The sequence below is a fragment of the Acartia tonsa genome, chromosome 1, assembly GCF_053477335.1.
Source record: "Acartia tonsa isolate MP-2025a chromosome 1, ASM5347733v1, whole genome shotgun sequence".
Classification (NCBI taxonomy): Eukaryota; Metazoa; Arthropoda; class Copepoda; order Calanoida; family Acartiidae; genus Acartia; species Acartia tonsa.
In genome coordinates this window covers 53227765-53248229 of record NC_137260.1, presented here as the reverse complement: position 1 = coordinate 53248229, position 20465 = coordinate 53227765, and the positions used below count along the sequence as shown (strand labels likewise).

At 30.7% G+C, this 20465-nt stretch overlaps 1 protein-coding gene across 8 annotated transcripts in view; it reads left to right on the top strand.

Moving 5' to 3' along the window:
* Window positions 1-20465, top strand: part of LOC145331346 (uncharacterized) — a 71242-nt gene that overhangs the window by 44937 nt on the left and 5840 nt on the right. The window contains exons 5-6 of one of the 8 annotated variants that reach the window (XM_080176237.1): window positions 6583-6764; window positions 7352-8006. The exons of 1 other annotated variant lie outside the window; for it this stretch is intronic. In XM_080176237.1, the coding sequence (XP_080032363.1) occupies window positions 6583-6764; window positions 7352-7357 (188 nt within the window). In that variant the 3' untranslated portion in view covers window positions 7358-8006. Of the gene's footprint in view, window positions 1-6582; window positions 7168-7351; window positions 8007-10091; window positions 10452-14000; window positions 14491-15784; window positions 16061-18340; window positions 18728-20465 lie in introns of those variants that run through there. 6 more of the 8 variants (XM_080176086.1, XM_080176078.1, XM_080176071.1 and 3 more) reach the window with 6 other exon arrangements.

Sequence of the window (20465 nt, the reverse complement as noted above, 5' to 3'; positions counted from 1 at the left end):
GCTTTCTTCATCCTTTTATTTAACAACCTTTGTTTTTAGGTCCTTTTTTACTTAAATATTACTAACGGCTGCCTTTATTTTATTTTTTATTAATATTTTATTTTCTAATGAGAGCTACAATTGAATTTTCATCAGAGCATATTTAAATAAATTTGTATCTACAAATAACTTTCTTCTTTAATTATAGTTAAGTAGTTAAGTGCTGCTACTCTATAATTACAATCTTCTTTAAAAGGACTGTTAATGTTTATGATAATTCATATTAGATTTCAGCAATGTGAAGCTGCTTTGTTTAGGAGTGAGGGGGTGTTTGAGCTAATACTATTCAGAATCAAATCTTTAGTGGTGAAGCTACTCTATATTTCACTTTTTCTGTGTGTTAGTTAGTCCGTAACACTAAGGGGAAAATGTAATTTTCTTAGGTCTTATTGGAGACAGCTGAAATATTCAGTGAAGATTCTTTTGACATTTATTCTTTACAATGCCTTTTTGTCTGTCTGTTGGTCATGCTTCAAAAGACATATTACATATTCTCTCCTCTAATTTGTATTTGTTAAGAAAACTTAACATCTGCTCTCACTTTGTGCATTTGACCATTACAAGATTTTTTGTGCTTTGCTACTAATGGTTGTTGTCATAAATGTTTTATTTTGACAATGATCAAAGTATAACCCAATAAATTTTAGCATGTTAGTTTGTTTTGAAATTTTTGCAAGGGGGTACTTTCATGAATAAAAATATATCACAAATTCAGTTTGTCAAAAATATTAATAAGAAGAATGTTCATAAAAAAATAATACTAAAATTTTTGTTCTGATCCCACAATATAAGTTTCAAGTTAGTGTGAAACTGCATTTTGATACTCCGTGCATCATTTTACCCACAAACCTGTCGCATAACTCTTTTTTTAATTTGAATCCCAAAAAAGCTTGGGTGTCTTTGATTTTTATCCTTATATAACAGTAACATGATGTCTATTTATCTATTTGTCTCAAAGGATCTCGCTAACTGCTAGACAGATATGGTTTTTCTTTACATTAAAGCTTTTTATACATATGTCCTGGCCATGTTTATAACTATTTTGGGAAAGGGTACCTCCACAATATAAAAATTGCTCCTAACAAAAAATAACCCTCTAAAATTTTTGAAAAACTATGATCTTAAGTGTAGTTGTGACTCTCCACCCCCCCCCCTCCCTCCCCTTCCTATCCCCAAGTGTCCCTAGAGGATTTAAGGGTACGTAGCCGCTAGTCCTTATATGGAAATAACGGGATGTATGTATATCTGTCTCTAGCAAAGGAACTCGTTATCCGCTGAACAGATGTGGTCCTTGTTTTTTTTTGTAAAACTTAAATTAAAAAATAGAGGGGATTAAATTCTAGTGCCCATAATGATTGCTGGGGGCGTAGCGTTTTTAGCATGGCAAGCATCGTTTTAGAATTAAAAAGAAAATAAATGTTTCAGTTAATAACAACCCAACAAATAATGTCTATAGCAATTTGATCAGCTGATTGGTTTTAATACTAGATGTTTTTTTAAGTAGCGCAGCTACTCTAAATCTAGGAAATAAATCTAATTTTGCTTAGAATTTACTTTTAGGTGTTTTAAACGTTGTAAATTGAAGATTTTATTTTGATAATTAACATTTTACAACAATACCCTTTATAAACTGTGAGGAAGTTTGATAAAATTACGTTTATTTTGCAAGCTTTTTTGAAAATACTTCATTATTTTTATAATTCTGACAAAATAGAATTTCTGTTTAAGTAAATAACATGGCCACAAAAAGGTTTAAGCAGTTATTGAAATATTTTATTACCATTCTTGCTAATTAAATAGTCGTTAACTATGTTTAATTTGCATTTTTTAAAAAGACAAGAAAAATATTCTACTTAAATGCTACTTTTATGAAGTTATCTTAAACCTTTTCCAAAAGTTTGTTTTATAAAAATATTTTATTTTCCATTGATTTTATTGATTATATAGGTTAAAAATATCAAAAGTATTTTTTAAAGGCTATAGATTAATTTTGATTAATTCCGATTTTTAATTTTTTAAATTTTTTTCAAATCTGAAAGAATATGCCTGTCTTTTTAAAGAATAGATTATATAAAAAAACTAAATTAAACATATTTAGGCTATCAAAAAGTTAAAAATATTTTTTTTTACTATTAAATCGCTAATTTTTAAAATCATTAGATTTTAAGCTTATTTTGCATGGAAACACACTTTTTCAGTTATTTCTTCTCGACAATGGATCTTAAATGATTATTACTGAAAACTTTTATGAAAATGTTATTAACCAAAACTCCAAATAAAGGAAATAATTGCCGTTTGCGAAAATGTGTGCAAAAAGTTGCCAATATCTCGTTAGAAGGGACTTAATGGATTTTAATTTTTACTGCTTACGACTTAGTGGACTATAAACTATTAGAAAAGTATCACTTCAAGGTGGAATTTTAAGGGTCAACTTTTTTTCTTTTAAAATTCGCAGTGAACACCCATAAGTAACAAAGCACAAAATCTATTATGAAATAGACAGAAGGACTAAGTGAGTTACATAGCAGATTATATGTTATCATAACAAAGAAAAGAAAGAGAGATATTATGCAAAAACTTGAAATAATGAAACCTAGAAAAAAGGTTTATGTCTTTAAAGGTTGTAACCTCAATCTGATGTATCATAATTCCAAAAAATCAATTTTTTTCTATAATTACAATTTACCTGACAGAATTCAAAAAGTAAGGTTTCAAATTAAAGAACTTACTATTTTTGTTCCTAATGGCAATATTCTTCTTTTTTTTGCGTTTTACCATTTTACATCTACAACTTACTAAAAACACCGACTAGATATTTTAAATAAAAATCATAAAAGTTAAGACACCTTCTTTAAAGAAATATATAACAGTCAAATTATTAATGTTCTTTTTTATTTACTATTGGCTTTGCCCCTAGCCTCATCAGGGGCTCTTCCCTACAGGATCAGGGGAGATTCTTTTTAAATTAGAAAATATATTTTCATAATCTTAGAGAGAAAAATCAGACATCCTTCAATTTTGTGTTCTGGATTAAAGCATATCTTTAAGACTTAGTTCCATGAAGTGTATTTGAATATTTCAGTTACTCATTGTAATCATAATTTTTACCTGTATTTAATTTTGTGTCAATTTCACAGTTATCAATAATACAATTGTACTTATGCTAATAGAGTTCCACAGTATACGTTACAATAATGACCGGTCTTTAAAATGGTCTAGCCCCCCCTCTATTGAAGTAAACCTATTTTTTTGTGTGTGATTTTTATATATATGTATGATGGTGTGTGTTGAGGTCAATTAGATCAAAGAACATTTACTGACATTCAGCAGGCTGTAAGAGAAAATATTAAATTATTTTTACTTTTTAGTGAATTTTCCTGCAGCCAAAAAAATAATGTTTTAAAATTGATTTTAGCATAGGGATGTTTAGAGTGTTATCTTCAGCATAAAATTCCATAGACACCTTACCCAGCTTCCTAGCTCTCATACAAGTCATTTGAGGCCTAAAAGTATGTATCGAGAACTCAAAATCTAGGATTTTTCACCTTTATTAAAATTCACTTAAAATACAGAATCGGTAGATATTTGACAATTTGAATATCTTCTTTAATAGCCTGCCGAATGTTGGAAAATGTACTTTGATTTAATGACCACAATAAACACCATCATACATGAATATTACCCCATCCTGTCCTAGAAATTTTTTTTTTAAATTCTGGCCCCCAGTCAAAATATGGTTGATTTATGCAAAAAAAATAACCCATGCAAAATATTATTTCTGTAATGCAAAAATAACAATGGTACAGGCACCGCCAAGTTTTTAAAATCTGCAAAAAGTGTTTGTATTAGGTCTATATAAGTTTGATTCATATAACAAAATTTAGACTGAATTATTATCTTGGATTGTCCCCATTCTAAAGCTTTTTTGGACATTCTAAATAAATTCCAACAAGATAGAATAGTAAATTATGTCCTTATAAATATTATTGAAAAGTAAAAATTTTAATTTAGATTTAAGAGAAAAAAGGGATAAAATGATACAGGAACTATGTGAACGTACTAACAGTATATGGTACTGCAGAGCTTGCAACTACAAGACCAAAGACAAGTGCCATGTTTATGAACATGTGGAATCCCAACACATTTGTGATGGACAGTTTTATAATTGTCCATACTGTGGCCATACCCTTAAGGCGAGACGTCATCTACAAGACCATATACTAAGACGTCACAAAGGAAAATCCTGTGCTGTTAAGGATATTTATGGTATTTCTAAGTGATTTTGTTTGGAATACTTCAATATGATTATAATACCAAGTACCTTAAGAAATATAACTTATTTACATCACACCTGGCTTGAAGAAAAAAATAATTTTATTTCGATTTGGCTATCAACCTCTTAAAATACCATTTCATTTATTATAATATGTGAATAATTTTATGTCTTTGGATTACAAATAAACTATATATTTTCCTTAAAAGTTTTTAATGTAAAAAAATTACCAAAAATATATATTTTTTTTAGTAGCGAAGCTACTCTATAATTCACTTTGTCTGTCAGTAAATCAGTCAGTAATGCTATGGGGGAACATGATTTTCTTGGCTTCTATTAGAGATAGACAGCTGAAATTTTTAGTGAAGATTACTATGACATGTGCACATCTAATCTGTACATTTTTTTGTCCATCATTCTATCAATTAGGGTGCTAGATCGATTCCTAGATTTTTACGTTTTTGCAATTTTCTCAATTCCTGTTCAAGATGAATGGCTGGAATTTTAAGTGATTAAATAAATTCAAATTCTACATATTTTCATCAAGTTTTATTAAGATACCTTTTTTGATTGGGGTGCTAGATTGATTCCTAGATTTTTAGGTTTTTATGATTTTTTCGATACTTATACAAGATAGACAGCTGACATTTTCAGGGATTGAATAAGTTTAAACTCTACATATTTCCATTAAGTTTTTTTTATGATACCCTTATTGGTTGGGGTGCTAGATCAATTCCTAGTTTTTAAAGTTTTTGTGTTTTTCTTCACTCCTGTTCAAGATAAACAGGTGGAATTTTTAGTAAATTAAATAGTCATTATTCTACATATTTTTATCAAGTTTTATAAAGACTTACTATTGGTTGGGGTGCTAAAACGTATTTTGATTTTAAAGTTTTTCTTATTAGCTCAATGCTTCAAAAGACCATCATACATTTTTAAAAGGTTTTGTGATTTTTATTATAGAAGTTTTTTTATTACATACCCTATAGATCATTTTTTTCCAGATGTCTATTCATTATTTTTGAGCTTCGCTACTTATGGATGTTGTCATACTTGTTAATCTTATAGGTTTAATTGTACTTCCAAGATTTATAAAGATAATAAATCCATCTCCAATTTTCAATCAGATCAAAGTATATAGGGTTAAAACTAGGTTGACAACACCTATAAGTAACAAAGCACAAAATCTATTATGAAATAGACAGAAGGACTAAGTGAGTTACAGAGCAGATTATTTGTTATCATAACAAAGAAAAGAAAGATTGATAATATGCAAAAACCATGAAACCTAGAAAAATGATTTATGTCTTTAAAAGTTTTAACCTCAATCTGATGTGTCATAATTTTAAATTTTAAAAGTTGAATAACAGACAAATTATTAATGTTGTTTTTTTTATTTACTATTGGCTTCACCCCTAGCCTCATCAGGGGCTATTCCTTACAGGATCAGAGGAGATTCTTTTTAAATTTGAAAAAATATTTTCATAATCTAGAGAGAGAAAAATCAGACATTGTTCTATTTTTAAAAGCTTATCTTTTAGAGTTAGTTCCATGAAGTATTTGAATATTTCAGTTACTCATAGTAATCTTAATTTTTACCTTTATTTAAGGGAGGGGGGGAGGGGGGGGGGGTAATGCAACCATCTCGTAATCAATGAGTAAATGGCACTTAGAATTTGAATTTCAATCTAAAATTTTGCATGAGAAATCCTTGGTAAGTCTATTTTCCCTAAATTAAACAAAAAGTTGGAAAAGTAATGGCTAACGGCCGGTGGCTGAGCCGTTTTGTCATTTTTTGGCTATATTCAGGGCAAATTAGTCTCGAAACCTATCTCCATATAATACTCTTTGCCACTGCAAAACGTTATCAAACGGTTCTAGCCAGTAGCTTTTGGTACTAAAAATTTTAAAAATGGTTATTGCTATCATATATTATGAATTAAACCAGAAATATGGTTTTAAAAGTTAATTCCTTTGTAATTAATGTTTAATTTGCCCTGAAAATAGGCAAAAAAACGGCTGAGCCGCCAGCTGATACTTTTTAAATTTTTTGTACAATTTACAATTGTACTTATGCTTTTAGAGTTCTAAGTGTGTGTATTTGGTCTACATAAGTTTGATTCATAACAAAAAATGAGACCGAATTATTGTCTTAGATTGCCCCCATTTTAAAAGATTTTTAACATTCTAGATAAATTCCATCAAGATGAAATAGTAAATTATGTGTCCTAATAAAGTATAATATTTAAAAGTTAAAATTTTTATTTTAGATTTAAGAAACCAAAGAGATAAGATTATACAAGAACTATGTGAACGTACTAACAGTATGTGGTACTGCAAAGCTTGCAACTACAAGTCCAAAGACAAGTGGCATGTTTATGTACATGTGGAATCCCAACACATTAGCGATGGACGGTTTTATTGTTGTCCACACTGTAGCTATAAACTAAAGGCGAGACATCATGTACAAGACCATATAAAAAGACGTCACAAAGGAAAAGCTTGTTCTGTAAAGGATTTATTTTATGATATTTCTAAGTGATTTTGTTTGCAATACTTCAATATGGATAAAATACCTAGTACCTCTCAATGACATTACTTTTAAAACAAACTTTATTAATAGCTTTGAGATAATTACTTTTGACATAATATGCTTTAATTTCCATTTTTTTTACAATGTTTGACAACTGGCTTGAAGAAATAAATGGATTACAAAAAAATTATATACCTATTATTAATAAAGTTTTTAGTGTAAGAAAAAATACCAAACTTATGGTAATTTATATATTTTTCATGTACTATATGCATAATTGTGCTTACGGGTTTTTAAAAATAATAAATCTTGAATATTTTAACTAATGTTATTTTAATCAGATCAAAGTACATATTGATAAAAAAATAGGGGTGTATCATATTCTATCATGGTGTGTAGATTGCAAAGTATTTTATAGTTTCTTCTCTTTTCTTTCTGAACAAATTATCACTTTTTTTTTGAGAAAATTGTTCTTAACATTGATATCATCTTAATTTGTATTCTAGAATTAAGAGAAAGAAGAGATGAGATGATTCTTGAAGTATGCCATAGAGTTAACGGTTGCTGGGTGTGCAGAGCTTGCAACTACAAGTCTAAATTAAAAGACCATGTTTTTGAACATGTAGAAGCCCAACACATAAATGATGGATTCGCTTACTTTTGTCCATACTGTAATGAGGGCAAAAAGGCTAGACATCATATTCGCATGCATGTCATAACACGTCACAAAGGAATGTCTTGTTCTGTGAGGGATTTATTTTATAATATATCTGAATGATTTTGTTTGGAATATTTCAGTATGAATAAAATACATAGTACCTTCCACAAAGCATACTTTTGAAATTAACTTATATTAATGGATTTTAATATTTCGACCATTAGATCAGTAAACATTTACTTTTACTTGTTTTTTCTTGATAATTTTGACCATAAATGCTTTTATTTTCTCTGTTTTACTTCACAACTGTCTTGACAAAATAGATACTTTATTTCTACGATCCATTTAACATATTGAAAATGACTTATTTTTTTGCTTTGAAAATTAATTATTTGGTGGATATTTTTATGTTGTTTTTCATTTAACTAAGCCTAATATATAACCTTTTAGACTATGACTTTGTTCTCTTTACTTTTCTCAAATAATAAATATTGATTATTTTATCTGGTGTTATTTTGTCTTTTTTTCAATCAAATCAAAGTCCATAGTGTTCCAAAGAAAACTTAAAAAAGGAGAGTAAATGTTGATAATAAAGTAAAGCTTTAACAAGGATGACAACATCCATAAGTTATAAAGCAAAAAGAAATTCTGCAATATTATTGGTGTTTTTTTTGTGTTCTTCTAACATTACTGAGTTGCAATATACTATTATGCTTTGTGAGAGAAATTTTTATATTCTTTTTTTTAAAGCAAAATGTTTCTAAAATTAGGGCCAGTCCATCCATAACATATAGCTCTTTGGTTAACACAGACTTGTTAGAATTATCCTATTAATTTCAAACTGCTTGATGATTCCTTTAACAGTTAGGTATGATTTAGGAAGCATAAAAACTCTACAAATTCTACAAATGTTACCAGGAAGTCTATGTTCTGCTGATTTTATACAAAGGGGGAGATAAATTGTGCTAAAATTCCTTAAAGGTGTGAGTTTTAAGGCTTAAAAACAGCAGTAGAACGATAATATTCACTAAATTTATGTATTCCTTATTTTTTGTCTTTAGTTCTTTTCAATATGGAAAACACCAATTTAGTGAAAATCATCATTCTGCTATTGTTTTTTAGCCTTAAAACTTTTACCTTTGCAGAATTTTAGCACAACTTATCTCCCCTTTTTTGTATGCTATGATTAATGATTATCCTTTTCACCTGATTATTCGAATAATGATTACAAGAACTACAATGTACAATAATATAAGCTAGGCTTCATTATAATCAAATTCCAAAATCAAAGTATGCCCTTATACAATATCCTGTATTTAAGCAATTTTGCATTAAATTTATGTACAATTTTGTTTAGACTTACAGATTAATTTTCTGCTTGTTAAGTTCTGACACTCTACAAAAGTTATTGTTCCTTTATCTCCTCCTGATTTTAGAGTTTTACATGAATGGATGTTGTCATCCTTGTTATAAACAGATTGCTATGTACTGTTAGCTTCTTCCATTTTCTTTTCATACAAATAGATCATCACTTAGCTTTCTATGAAAAGAAGTTGTATCAACTTTTTTTTTTATAGCTAGCCGGTCCTTTTAGTAAGTAGTAGATGTAAAATTTTTCATAGAATTCAGATATGCAATCGTTTTTTTTGTAGACCTCTTATTTTTTAAGTAATTTAAGTTTAAAAAAAAAAAAATTAAGTCGATTTTAAGGTACTAAAATGCAACAAAAAAAAGAAAGAAAATGGCCATTATGAACAAAAATAGTAAGATCTTTAATTTGACACCTTACTTTTTCAATTCTGTCAGGTAATTATTGAAAAAATCGATTTTTTTAAACCCACGAGAATAAAAACTTTGAACTCAATTTTATCATTTCACAAGTAAAAAAATATGGGTTCATATATACCTTTAGAATCAGAAAAATATTACGAATCCATTGTAAGCAAAATTGAAAAAAAAAGTTTACAATATAGTATATAAACTACAATAAAAGGAATTATATGAAAATATCATATTATATTGTACAGGCAACGTCTTAACTTTTGAATTGGGTATAAAAATGGGAAGGGGGTAAAAAAGGGAAGACGATAGTGTTGCCAGAACAAAAAATACAATTGGCCATTTTTATATTTTTTTACTTTTTTTCAATTTTGCTTACAATGGATTCGTAATATTTTTCTGATTCTAAAGGTATATATGAACCCATGTTTTTTATGTCTGTTTGAGAAAATATTTAGGTCTAAAGTTTTTATTAAACCGAGGTTAAAAAAATAGATTTTTTCAATAATTACTCAACAGAATTTTAAAAGTAAGGTGTCAAATTGAAGATCTTACTATTTTTGTTCTTACTGGCCATTTTCTTCTTTTATTTTGTTGCGTTTTAGTACCTTAAAATCGACTTAATTATTTTTTAAAAAAAACTTAAATTACTTAAAAAATAAGAGGTCTACAAAAAAACCGATTGCATATCTGAATTCTATGAAAAATTTTACATCTACTACTTACTAAAAGAACCGGCTAGCCATAAAAAAAAAGTTGATACACCTTCTTTTAAAAATATTAAGACCTTAAATCATTTTTTATTCTAGAATTAAGAGAAAGAAGAGATAAGATGATTCTTGAATTATGCCATTGCGTTGACAGTGTATGGATTTGCAGAGCTTGCGACTACAAGTCCAAACTGAAAGGCCATGTTTTTGAACATGTAGAAGCCCAACACATTAGTGATGGACGGTTTTATTATTGTCCATACTGTAATAAAGCCAAAAAGGCTAGACATCATATTCGCAATCATGTTGGATGCTGTCACAAAGAAAAATCTTGTTCTGTTCATGATTTCTTTTACTAGATCATTTTTTTTGTTAAGAAGTTTCCTATATGATTAATATGCCCAATGCTTAATTTGTGAGGCAAACCAAAAAATCCTATAAAGAGTTATTTCTCGCATCGTATTATAAACGGCTTTCCGCGGATATAGAAAGTACAATTATGAGATTAAAACTAGTTTTAATCTTATGATTGTACATTTCTATATTCGTAGAAAGCTGGATATAATACGATGCTAGACATAGTTTTTTCGTATGGATGAGAACCGTTTCCTATCCACCGGATTCGAATGAATACGGGAAATTACATTAAATATGTAAAAATAAATTCACTTAATTTTTATATTGTTCGCTTTCATTTCCTTTATTTTAACCCACAAAGGTTAGAGATACATATTTGATGGCCTGTTACAAGAAGGTATAAGGTTAAACAATGTTCTGTAAACAATTTCTTTTTCTAGCACCCTACTTATGTTTTTTTAACTAAACTAAAAATCCTCTTTTTAACTATTTTTACGTCGAGAAGTGCTAGACTACAGAAATTTGAGCAAAGATGATTCTGGTTCGTTCCACTGTTATTTTTCACAGTTGCAAATTTTACCATACTAAAAATAACTACAATACCAGATTCCACTGCTGTAGCTCTATATTCTTTAGCTTTGATTCTTTGTCGTTTTTTTGGTTTTGAAAAGTGACCTTTTTGCCTCCCCTCCTGTCTCTCCTTTTGGATTTAAATGTCATGAAGTTGTTTTTAAAAGTTAAAGAATTTATCTTACTTGTGTTATAAGAAATCATAAAATATTTAATTTTCATTCTAAAAATATAAAACAGATCTTATATTTGTATAATGATTTTAATTTGAAGAATTAAGACCATATCTGCCTTATCCTATCAATAAATGTTGTAAATAATTTTTATTAATTATATATTGCTCGATTTTAATACCGAACCTGAAAAAAATGAAGAAAAAAAACCTGATTAAAACATAAAGTCCCATGAACTATTAAATCAATGCCTTAGGGAAGGAGTGTGATTTTCATTTAAATTTTTTTTAATTTCATTAAATTTCCTGCAATTTATGTTCATTAAGGTTTCAAAGATTCTGTCAATACCATAATTTGATTATATTTAGTTTGAAAATATGGTAATTCAAAACCTAGTTGTAGAGTAGATGCATTTTTATGTAAGGAAAAAATTAAGTTAATCTAAGAATAGAGTTTAATATTGGTTTTTTTTAGGGGATGAAGGGGGGGGGGAGGGTGGCAATAACATTTTTGAGATAGGAATGGAAGTTCTGAAAATGGCCTAAAGCCTTAGTATAACCTAAATAGGTATACCCTGAAAAGTATAACTCAAACGGTCTAGCGGATACAGAGATCATAAACTGCAGACATCGTTCTACTTTACCTGGAAAAAAAAGGTTTGCTGCAGATTGCTCTGGGGTTTTTTCATAATTTATCATATTCCTTCATTATTCTGGCCATTTTATAACTTACTATTAAAAATATTTGCAGATTTGAGGTCGAGACGAGACAGGCTGATCCAAAAGCTAGTCGTACATACAGTCGGTGGCAAATGGTTATGTACTGTGTGCGAGTATGTCGCCATGAAGGGACATGTGTTTGAGCATGTAGAATCCAGGAATGGATGTACAATATACGTGGATATTATGGCAGGAGAAAAATTGTTGTCAATTTTGGTTGCAATTTCTTCTCGCTTTTATTGGTCGGGCTGTTTATCCAGTAGGGGGGGAGGGAATGGGGGAGATCGTTATTTTAGCCCGATACAGAGTTCACTTTATTATATAACATGAAAATCTGGTGTAAGATCCAAGTAAAAATATATCCATTAATGCCAGGCATATAGAGGATGGTGAGGCATACAAGTGTAGATGGTGCAGTAAGTCCATAAAGTCTAGGGGTATGTTGAGAGTTCATGCCACAAGGGCACATCCGGAAGTTAGAGCCTCAGTCAAAAATCTATATTAGACCAGAGGTGTGCTGGAGAGGGTTGGATACACAATACCTGGCAAATTTAGGGGGGTTGGATACACCCCCTTGGTGTCCACCCCTCATGACAATAATAATAACACTTGTGTGTGATACAACACAAAAGAGTACAAACACCCCTCGATTTTGGTTTAAGGAGGGTGGCTAAACTATGTGCACGTCACAGTATTAGACATTAATCTACATATTCAAATACTGCCCTACAACAGACACTAGTCCCCAGTAACATTGAATAAATCACCATTAAATATTTTGAGATAAAATAAGATCTTTTGACTGTTTATAAATGCTAGTATAAAGAAAAAAACGAAAATCTTTGATGTATTTTACACTTAAATTAAGGGGGGGGCGGGAGTTTTGACACATTTGCGTAAACCTGGTATATATGTATAGGCTTTATCTTTGGACTGAGAGGATAGGTTATTAAAGATAAAATCATTCTTATATGATGAATTTCACGAAGTTTTAAGATTTTTAGGATAGGCCTCCAGGTTCCGGAGCTAAAGGCCTCCAGGTGGTCTCTGTACAGGTAAAAATGAAAAAAAAAAATTAAGAGTTATAGGTCAGCTTATGAAACAAAATATGCTTCTTTTTGAATGTTATTCACACATTTGAAGAAAAAAAACATGCATATTTTGTTCCATAAGCTGACCTATAACTCTTTTTTTTGAATTTTTTTTCCTTTTTACCTGTACAGATGCCTCCACCTGCAGCTCCGGAACCTGGAGGCCTATCCAAAAAAAATCTTAAAACTTCGTGAAATTCATCATATAAGAATGATTTTATCTTTAATAACCTATCCTCTCAGTCCAAAGATAAAGCCTATACACCAGGTTTACACAAATGTGTCAAAACTTCCCCAATGTTTTCATATTTTTTAAAAAAAAATTTTATCTAATTTAATGTCTGTCAAGATTTGTTTGTAAATAAATTTTGAGCCATAGGACTACGGTTATAAAGCATATTTTGAAAGTAAACCATTATTTTAAATTAATTATTAACTTTGGTATCTTCTTTCTCTTTAACTACTCAAACTTTTCAATAGTCAATATTTACCTGTAACTTTTTGAAAATCCTTCTAATATTTTAATTATTCAATCTTATTCATATTTAATAGTTTATTTAAGCAATAATATCCAACTTCTATGTTTCTTTATACTTTTTTACATACCATTATGTGTGTGTTTTGATGAGTCATGTAATAGTTTTCTATCGCATAGTACTGTAGACAGTTTTCCTATGATAGTAAAATGAAAAATTTTAAGAATGACTAGTTTTGTTAGATCCGAGACGCTGAATGCCCGGGCAAACAAAACTGGTATTATTGATGTTTATTTTATTATTCGTGGAAAATTGTCTAAAATATGATACGATACATGATTTATGAAGTAGGGTTCAGAGCTGGTTCTAGTCCAGCAGATGTCATTCGATCGATTTTGGTGCCATACTGGAAAAATCTTTAAACCTTTCATAATTTTCTATCCTGTTGTTTTTGTGCTTTCCATTTTATGTAAACCATTCGACAAATGCATTCTTTACATAGTATGTTAGGTATACTTTTAGATCTATGTTTATTAACTTCTTCATTTTCTGTACTGTAACACCATTTTCATTACTTTATGTTTTGTCAAAAATAAATACCTATTTAGAATATTTTTTCTAGATTTGAAAGATAGACGCGATGAGATTATCAACTGCCATATAAAGCAAACAAATGGCGTTTGGGCCTGTACTATTTGTGATCGAAGTTCTAAAAACAAGTCGCATATAGTGGAACACGTAGAATCCAAGCATATTGATGATGGACAGTCGTTTGTTTGTAGATTTTGTGGCAAATCAATGAGAACCAGGCAAACTTATCGCCTACACGTTCCTAGCCAGCATTCAAACATTCCAGCAAACCAACGAAGAATATTTTAATTTAAACTCTGAATGAGATCGGAAAAATGCAGTATATCCAAGGACTTTCAACTGCTGGAAGCTATAGAAAACGCGCGAATTAATTTTTCTTGCTCTCTGTTTGTGCATTGTTAATTATTAAAATATTTCATGTTGTAGATGTTAATACAGTAAGAGCTTATAAACCATATTTTTTTCATCATGATATAACTTTTAATTGACATATTTGAATAAATAGTTTTCTTTTAAGTGTACTTCATTTTTTAACACTAAAGACAATCCCTAAAAAAAAGATTTAAGTTAAGGAATCACAAAGTCATCTAGTCATCTTATGTCATGTAAAATTAGTTTTTTCGCAGATATGTTGAAATAGTTGTCAGCTTATACCAACAACGAAATCAATTCGAAAACACGAAACCTACGTAATTTCAGCTGTCGTTGGGGGCTAACACTTTACGACCTTTACATCTGCCCTCAAATATTATTTTAGATTTATTACGCTTGTTGGTTATACCTCATTCCTGTATATTTGTACTTGGATGGCTGTCAAACTAATTTGCAAAAAAAAACATGAGTATTGTAATTTAGCTTATGTTTTGTGAGAATTTTCTTGTGGTGGATTTATAACTTAAATAACTTTTTTATCACGATTTTTTTGTAGACTTAAGAAAGTTACAATTTCTAATGTTTAAATCAAGTTTGGTAGAAATCCACTTTTCTAAAAATGTTAATTTTTTTCTAGTATTAGTAAAGCTAATGTGTAACTAGCAAGTAATACAATTCGAGTGAATATTATTTTATCTTTCAGTATCCTCCCATTGACCTTTCTATGGTTATAGAACAATTCTATACGGTGTCAAATGCTTTGGTTATGTCATAAAAAAAATAATTTGTATGTTCGCATTTTTACACGGGGCACTAGAAAGATTAACATTAACATTATTTAATGTTTTTTTGGAGCATTTTTTTCTCATTGTTCTTGAGTTGGAAGATTTTTTTTCTCAATATCACGAACTTGGCTGCTATTTTGTAGCCTGTGGTTTAAATTTATAAATTTTTTTAGATAGCTTTGAAAACATAACCTCAATTCTATGATGTGTAGCTGGAAAATAATACAACTATAGGAAATATTATTTTTTTTTTCATCCCCGCTTATTACAGCAATTTCTTACATGTGTCAAATGCTGTTGTTGGGTCAAAAAATCAGCACTGTACCTTAAACTTGCTTATTTCAAGTTTTAAAAATCTAAAAAATTTATATAATGGTTATATTATTACTAGGATGTTACATCAATTTTCATGTTCTTTTTTAAAGTGAAACTCGCAATGGGCTAAAATAATGATACCCCCAACCACCATTACCCCATTCCCCTCCCCTCTTACTGGATGAACGTACTGACCAATAAATGAGCTCCAACCTTAATTGAGGACAATTTTACCCGTCATAATATCCACGTATATTCTATATCCATTGCATTTACATATTGTTAAAGGCCATCCTATCCTAATAAGAACCTAGATCATGTAATAATCCTAATTTCGTTTTAGAATTGAGAGACAGACGGGACAAAATGACCGAAGCATACTCCACATTTAACCAGGGCGCCTGGTATTGCTCTATCTGTCAGTTTACATCAAAAAAGAAGACAAACGTCAGAGAACACGTGGAGAGTAAACATATTGACGATGGATTTTCATATATTTGTAGATTTTGTCCTAAAACTTATAGATCACGGAATAGTTTGAGGTTTCATGTTGGAAATTATCACAAAGGTGTAAAATTAACAAATGAAAATATGTTTTAATAAACATTGACTTTTTAAATACTTATTTGATAATATTATTATAGCTTAGCAATAGACTATATAAGTTTGAAGGAATTTTAATTAATATAATAGATTTGAAATCTGCATAAAATTTTAAGGGCTTTTTATTAAATTCGTTTTTTATTTAATTCTTTATTTAACGGCGCAAATACGATTTAAGTTAATTTATTTTGACCAATAGGAAAGCTAGATTGAAACCTACCCGCGCTCTAATTGGTTGAATGATGTACGACACTTAAGCTTCTCCAATCAGAGCGCAGATAGTTTTCAATCCACCAATCACAGATGTCAAAATTAATTAACTTAAATCGTATTTGCGCCTTTAAATAAAGAATTATATAAAAAACGAATTTTATAAAAAACCCTTAAAATTTTATGCAGATTTCAAATCTATTATATTAATTAAAATTCCTTCAAACTTATATAGTCTACTTAGCAAGTCTATAGTAAAAGGTGTCCATCCGTTCACTAAAGTCGGTTTGGGTAAACAATATTTTCTTTACTTCTATTAAAGATAGTTGTTTGATTTTTAATTTGATTTGGAGAGGTATAAGAATATATTCTCTAATTTTCTTTCGGTTTAAATACAAAAGAAAATATTGTATTCTTTTGGAAAATAATAAATTGCTTCTAAAATTCTATTTACTGATTCAATAGCTAATTTTGTGTGTTTATCTGTCTGTACGGCCTTTCATAGTTGTATAGATGAAGTTGGATATCTAATGAAAAATTCATTTTATTATGTAGGGACTAGGGGGATGTACCCACCCCCTTAATTAAAAATGCACTTTAATGCAGTTTAAACCCACCTCGAATATGGTTTAAAACCCTGTTCGATCACGCCACTGGATAGGTCATTAAATTTTATACGATGATTTCCTGGTATCTATTACTGAATACGTCAATATGTTTCTCTGTTCTAAATATTTAATGTAGGTTGTTTTTAATTTTGTGTTTTGCCAAAAAGGCAGAGGTCATCCTTGTAGGATTAAAAATCATAATGTAATGAATTTTTACCGGACATTATTTCTTTTATGGCCACTAACACAAAATGCATAATTTGCGTCTTATTTTGTGTCAAGCCAATCTCTATACTTTATTTTGTCGCGCATTTTTCGTTAAGATTTTATGTTTTGTTTGATTAAAATTAAAATTAATTTTTTACCTTATTTTCAAAGTTTATTTCGCCATTGAAATTTAAATCCATAGAAAAGAACTCAACTGGAACAAAGATTTTTTGTGAAAGCAATTTTTTAATAATGATTTATAATTTTTTGCAGTCTACTAATTGGGAAGTTGAACAAAATTCTACTATATTAAAAATAAAATCTATGATAACTGTTTATCCTTCTTAGAATCTTGAGTCTTTAGTCGCATTGACATAGCAAGCTATTAGTTCAAACTGTGATTATTCGAAGCTTCAGCCTTTTGTAGTTCCACAATATTTTTAAATCTGCAAATTCACAATAAAACGGCTGTGAACCCTCATATTACTCATTTTAATGAAAGATTATCTTTGTAAGAGAAAGAAATAATATCATCTACCCAACTCTGTTTAAGGAAATCCCTTATTATAATACTAGATATAATTATCTCTTTATTAAATAAACAAATTTATTATTTATTTTGTAAATAACTTATAGACAAAGTTTGTTTACAATTTGTTAGTGTCAAACCTTTCATTTAATTATCTATTTTAGTTAGTTTTTTATCTTTTTCCTTTTACCTATATACCTAGAGTAGTTAAGCATAGATTTAAAATTGTCCCTAAATGCATGAATATTATTTTTAGTGCATTACATATTTAAATTGGAGGGTGACAGCATAGAAATATGTAAATGCATTTTCTACTTTGAAAAGAACTAATAGTTTGTATGATATTTCAGACTTTCTACTAAATTAGTTTGAACTTTGGTTCTTTAAAAAGTTGAAGTTAAAAAACGAGATTTTCACTAGTTATATACTGAGTATCTCTTTTTGGGTCATGTGAAGGAAACGAAGTCGTCGTATTTTCACAGTAGCTTTTCTCCTATTTCTAGCCCCTGCGGAGGGCTCTAACCCTGCAGGGCCAATTACCTAACCCTGCATGGCAATTACCTAACCTAAAATAACCTTTCAAAAGCTACTGTGAAAATGCGACGAAACCCGCAACCTCGTTTCCTTCACACGACCCCTTTTTTTTAAGGCAATTTTAGAAAATTTAAAAAGATTTTTTGATGACACCCTGTATTTTTTCTTTACAAAAATTCATATTTAAAAATTGTTAAAATCTGCATAGAATTGAAAATGCGGCGGGACGACGAGATCAAGGACTGCATCGTTAGCACAGGCGAGGGTTGGTCGTGCACGATCTGCAACCACGCCTTTGGCAGGAGGAAGACGCACGCAATCGAGCACGTGGAGAGTATGCACATCAACGACGGCTGCTTCTATGTCTGCAAGTTTTGTTGTTGGTCTGTTAAGTCGAGGAACGGATTGCGCGGACATATTTTCTCCAAGCACAAGATCAAGCCCACCATCGAGAATTTATTCTGAATTTTTAGTATTTCATCCTTATCTAAAAGTAACAGTCTATATGTCCGAACCGATGGATTCTACTTACCAATATGATTCTTCTTTTTAGTGTTCTCATAGGTTCTGGGAATGTTTAAATCTATTTTGGGGAAGGATACCCCCCCCCCCCCCCTAGATATACCACACTTTTCTGGGATCTTGCTGAGTCAAGTATCAACTGTTGGGAATATCAAAGGTTGACTCCATGCAAAATTTGAGCCGGATCCGGCCAAAACCGGCCGTGAATTTTATGAAAAACCGGTTTTTTCCGGTTTTTAAGGGGTATCTGTAAATCGATTCAGCTGGAGCAAAACCGGTTAGAGGTACAAAAAATTTTACTTCACATGAAATTTAGCCAATGCAATTGCCTACAAAATTGTACTTCATCATCAACTTGATTGGACAACTCTTTCCCCTCCTAAATGTCCATTAAAACCTCGGAAACGGCAAAAATCGCCAAAAATCACGCCTTCGGCGGCAAATAACGGCTAAACGGTCAGCCGGAGGCGAATGAAACATAAATAAAGAAATGTCTGCCTCAAAAAGGTGTTCAACATCAAAGAGATGCTTAGAGTCTCTAAAACGACTCCTTCCCCTCCTTTAAGGGGAAAAACTGAAAAAACGTGATTTTCAAAAGTATGCCCACTTCGTGGGTGTGGGGGCACTGAACCCGTCACCCCAGGGTCACCAAATATAAAGTCTAGGCGGCCCACAATGCTGAATTTTCACCAAGTGAAAGTCTTGTGTCATTATCTCTTATGAGAAAAAAGTTATTAATTAATTAAAATTTCAAATTGTGATTTTTTGATGGATTTCTTTGATGAAATGACAGGCTGGTCAATTTTTAGGCCATTTTTTGCTGTTTTCGGCCCGCCACGCCCAAACGGTTTGAGATAATCTCACGGGACCTTTTGCCCGACCTAAGCCTGGTTATTTGTAAGGTCTAAGAAAAAAAAATCCCGGATTGGATGAAGCACGACGTCGCTGCGTGCCGTCAAAAATTGCTGGTCGGCTCATTTTGCCCCCTCAAACCCTCACCTCGTGCCATTTTTCTGTGTAAAGATTATAATTATAATCTTTTGCGTAAGTATGTTTTTTTTCCTAGACCTCACAAATAACCAGACTTAGGTTGGGCAAAAGGTCCCGTGAGATTATCTCAAACCGTTTGGGCGTGACGGCCCAAAAACCGCAAAAAATGGCCTAAAAATTGACCGGCCTGTCATTTCATCAAAGAAATCCATCAAAAAATCACAATTTGAAATTTTAATTAATTAATAACTTTTTTCTCATAAGAGATAATGACACAAGACTTTCACTTGGTGAAAATTCAGCATTGTGGGCCGCCTAGACTTTATATTTGGTGACCCTGGGGTGACGGGATCAGTGCCCCCCACACCCACGAAGTGGGCATACTTTTGAAAATCACGTTTTTTCAGTTTTTCCCCTTAAAGGAGGGGAAGGAGTCGTTTTAGAGACTTCAAGCATCTCTTTGATGTTGAACAACTTTTTGAGGCAGACATTTCTTTATTTATGTTTCATTCGCCTCTGGCTGACCGTTTAGCCGTTATTTGCCGCCGAAGGCGTGATTTTTGGCGATTTTTGCCGTTTCCGAGGTTTTAATGGACATTTAGGAGGGGAAAGAGTTGTCCAATCAAGTTGATGATGAAGTACATTTTTGTAGGCAATTGCATTAGCTAAATTTCATGTGAAGTAAAATTTTTTGTACCTCTAACCGGTTTTGCTCCAGCTGAATCGATTTACAGATACCCCTTAAAAACCAGAAAAAACCGGTTTTTCATAAAATTCACGGCCGGTTTTGGCCGGATCCGGCTCAAATTTTGCATGGAGTC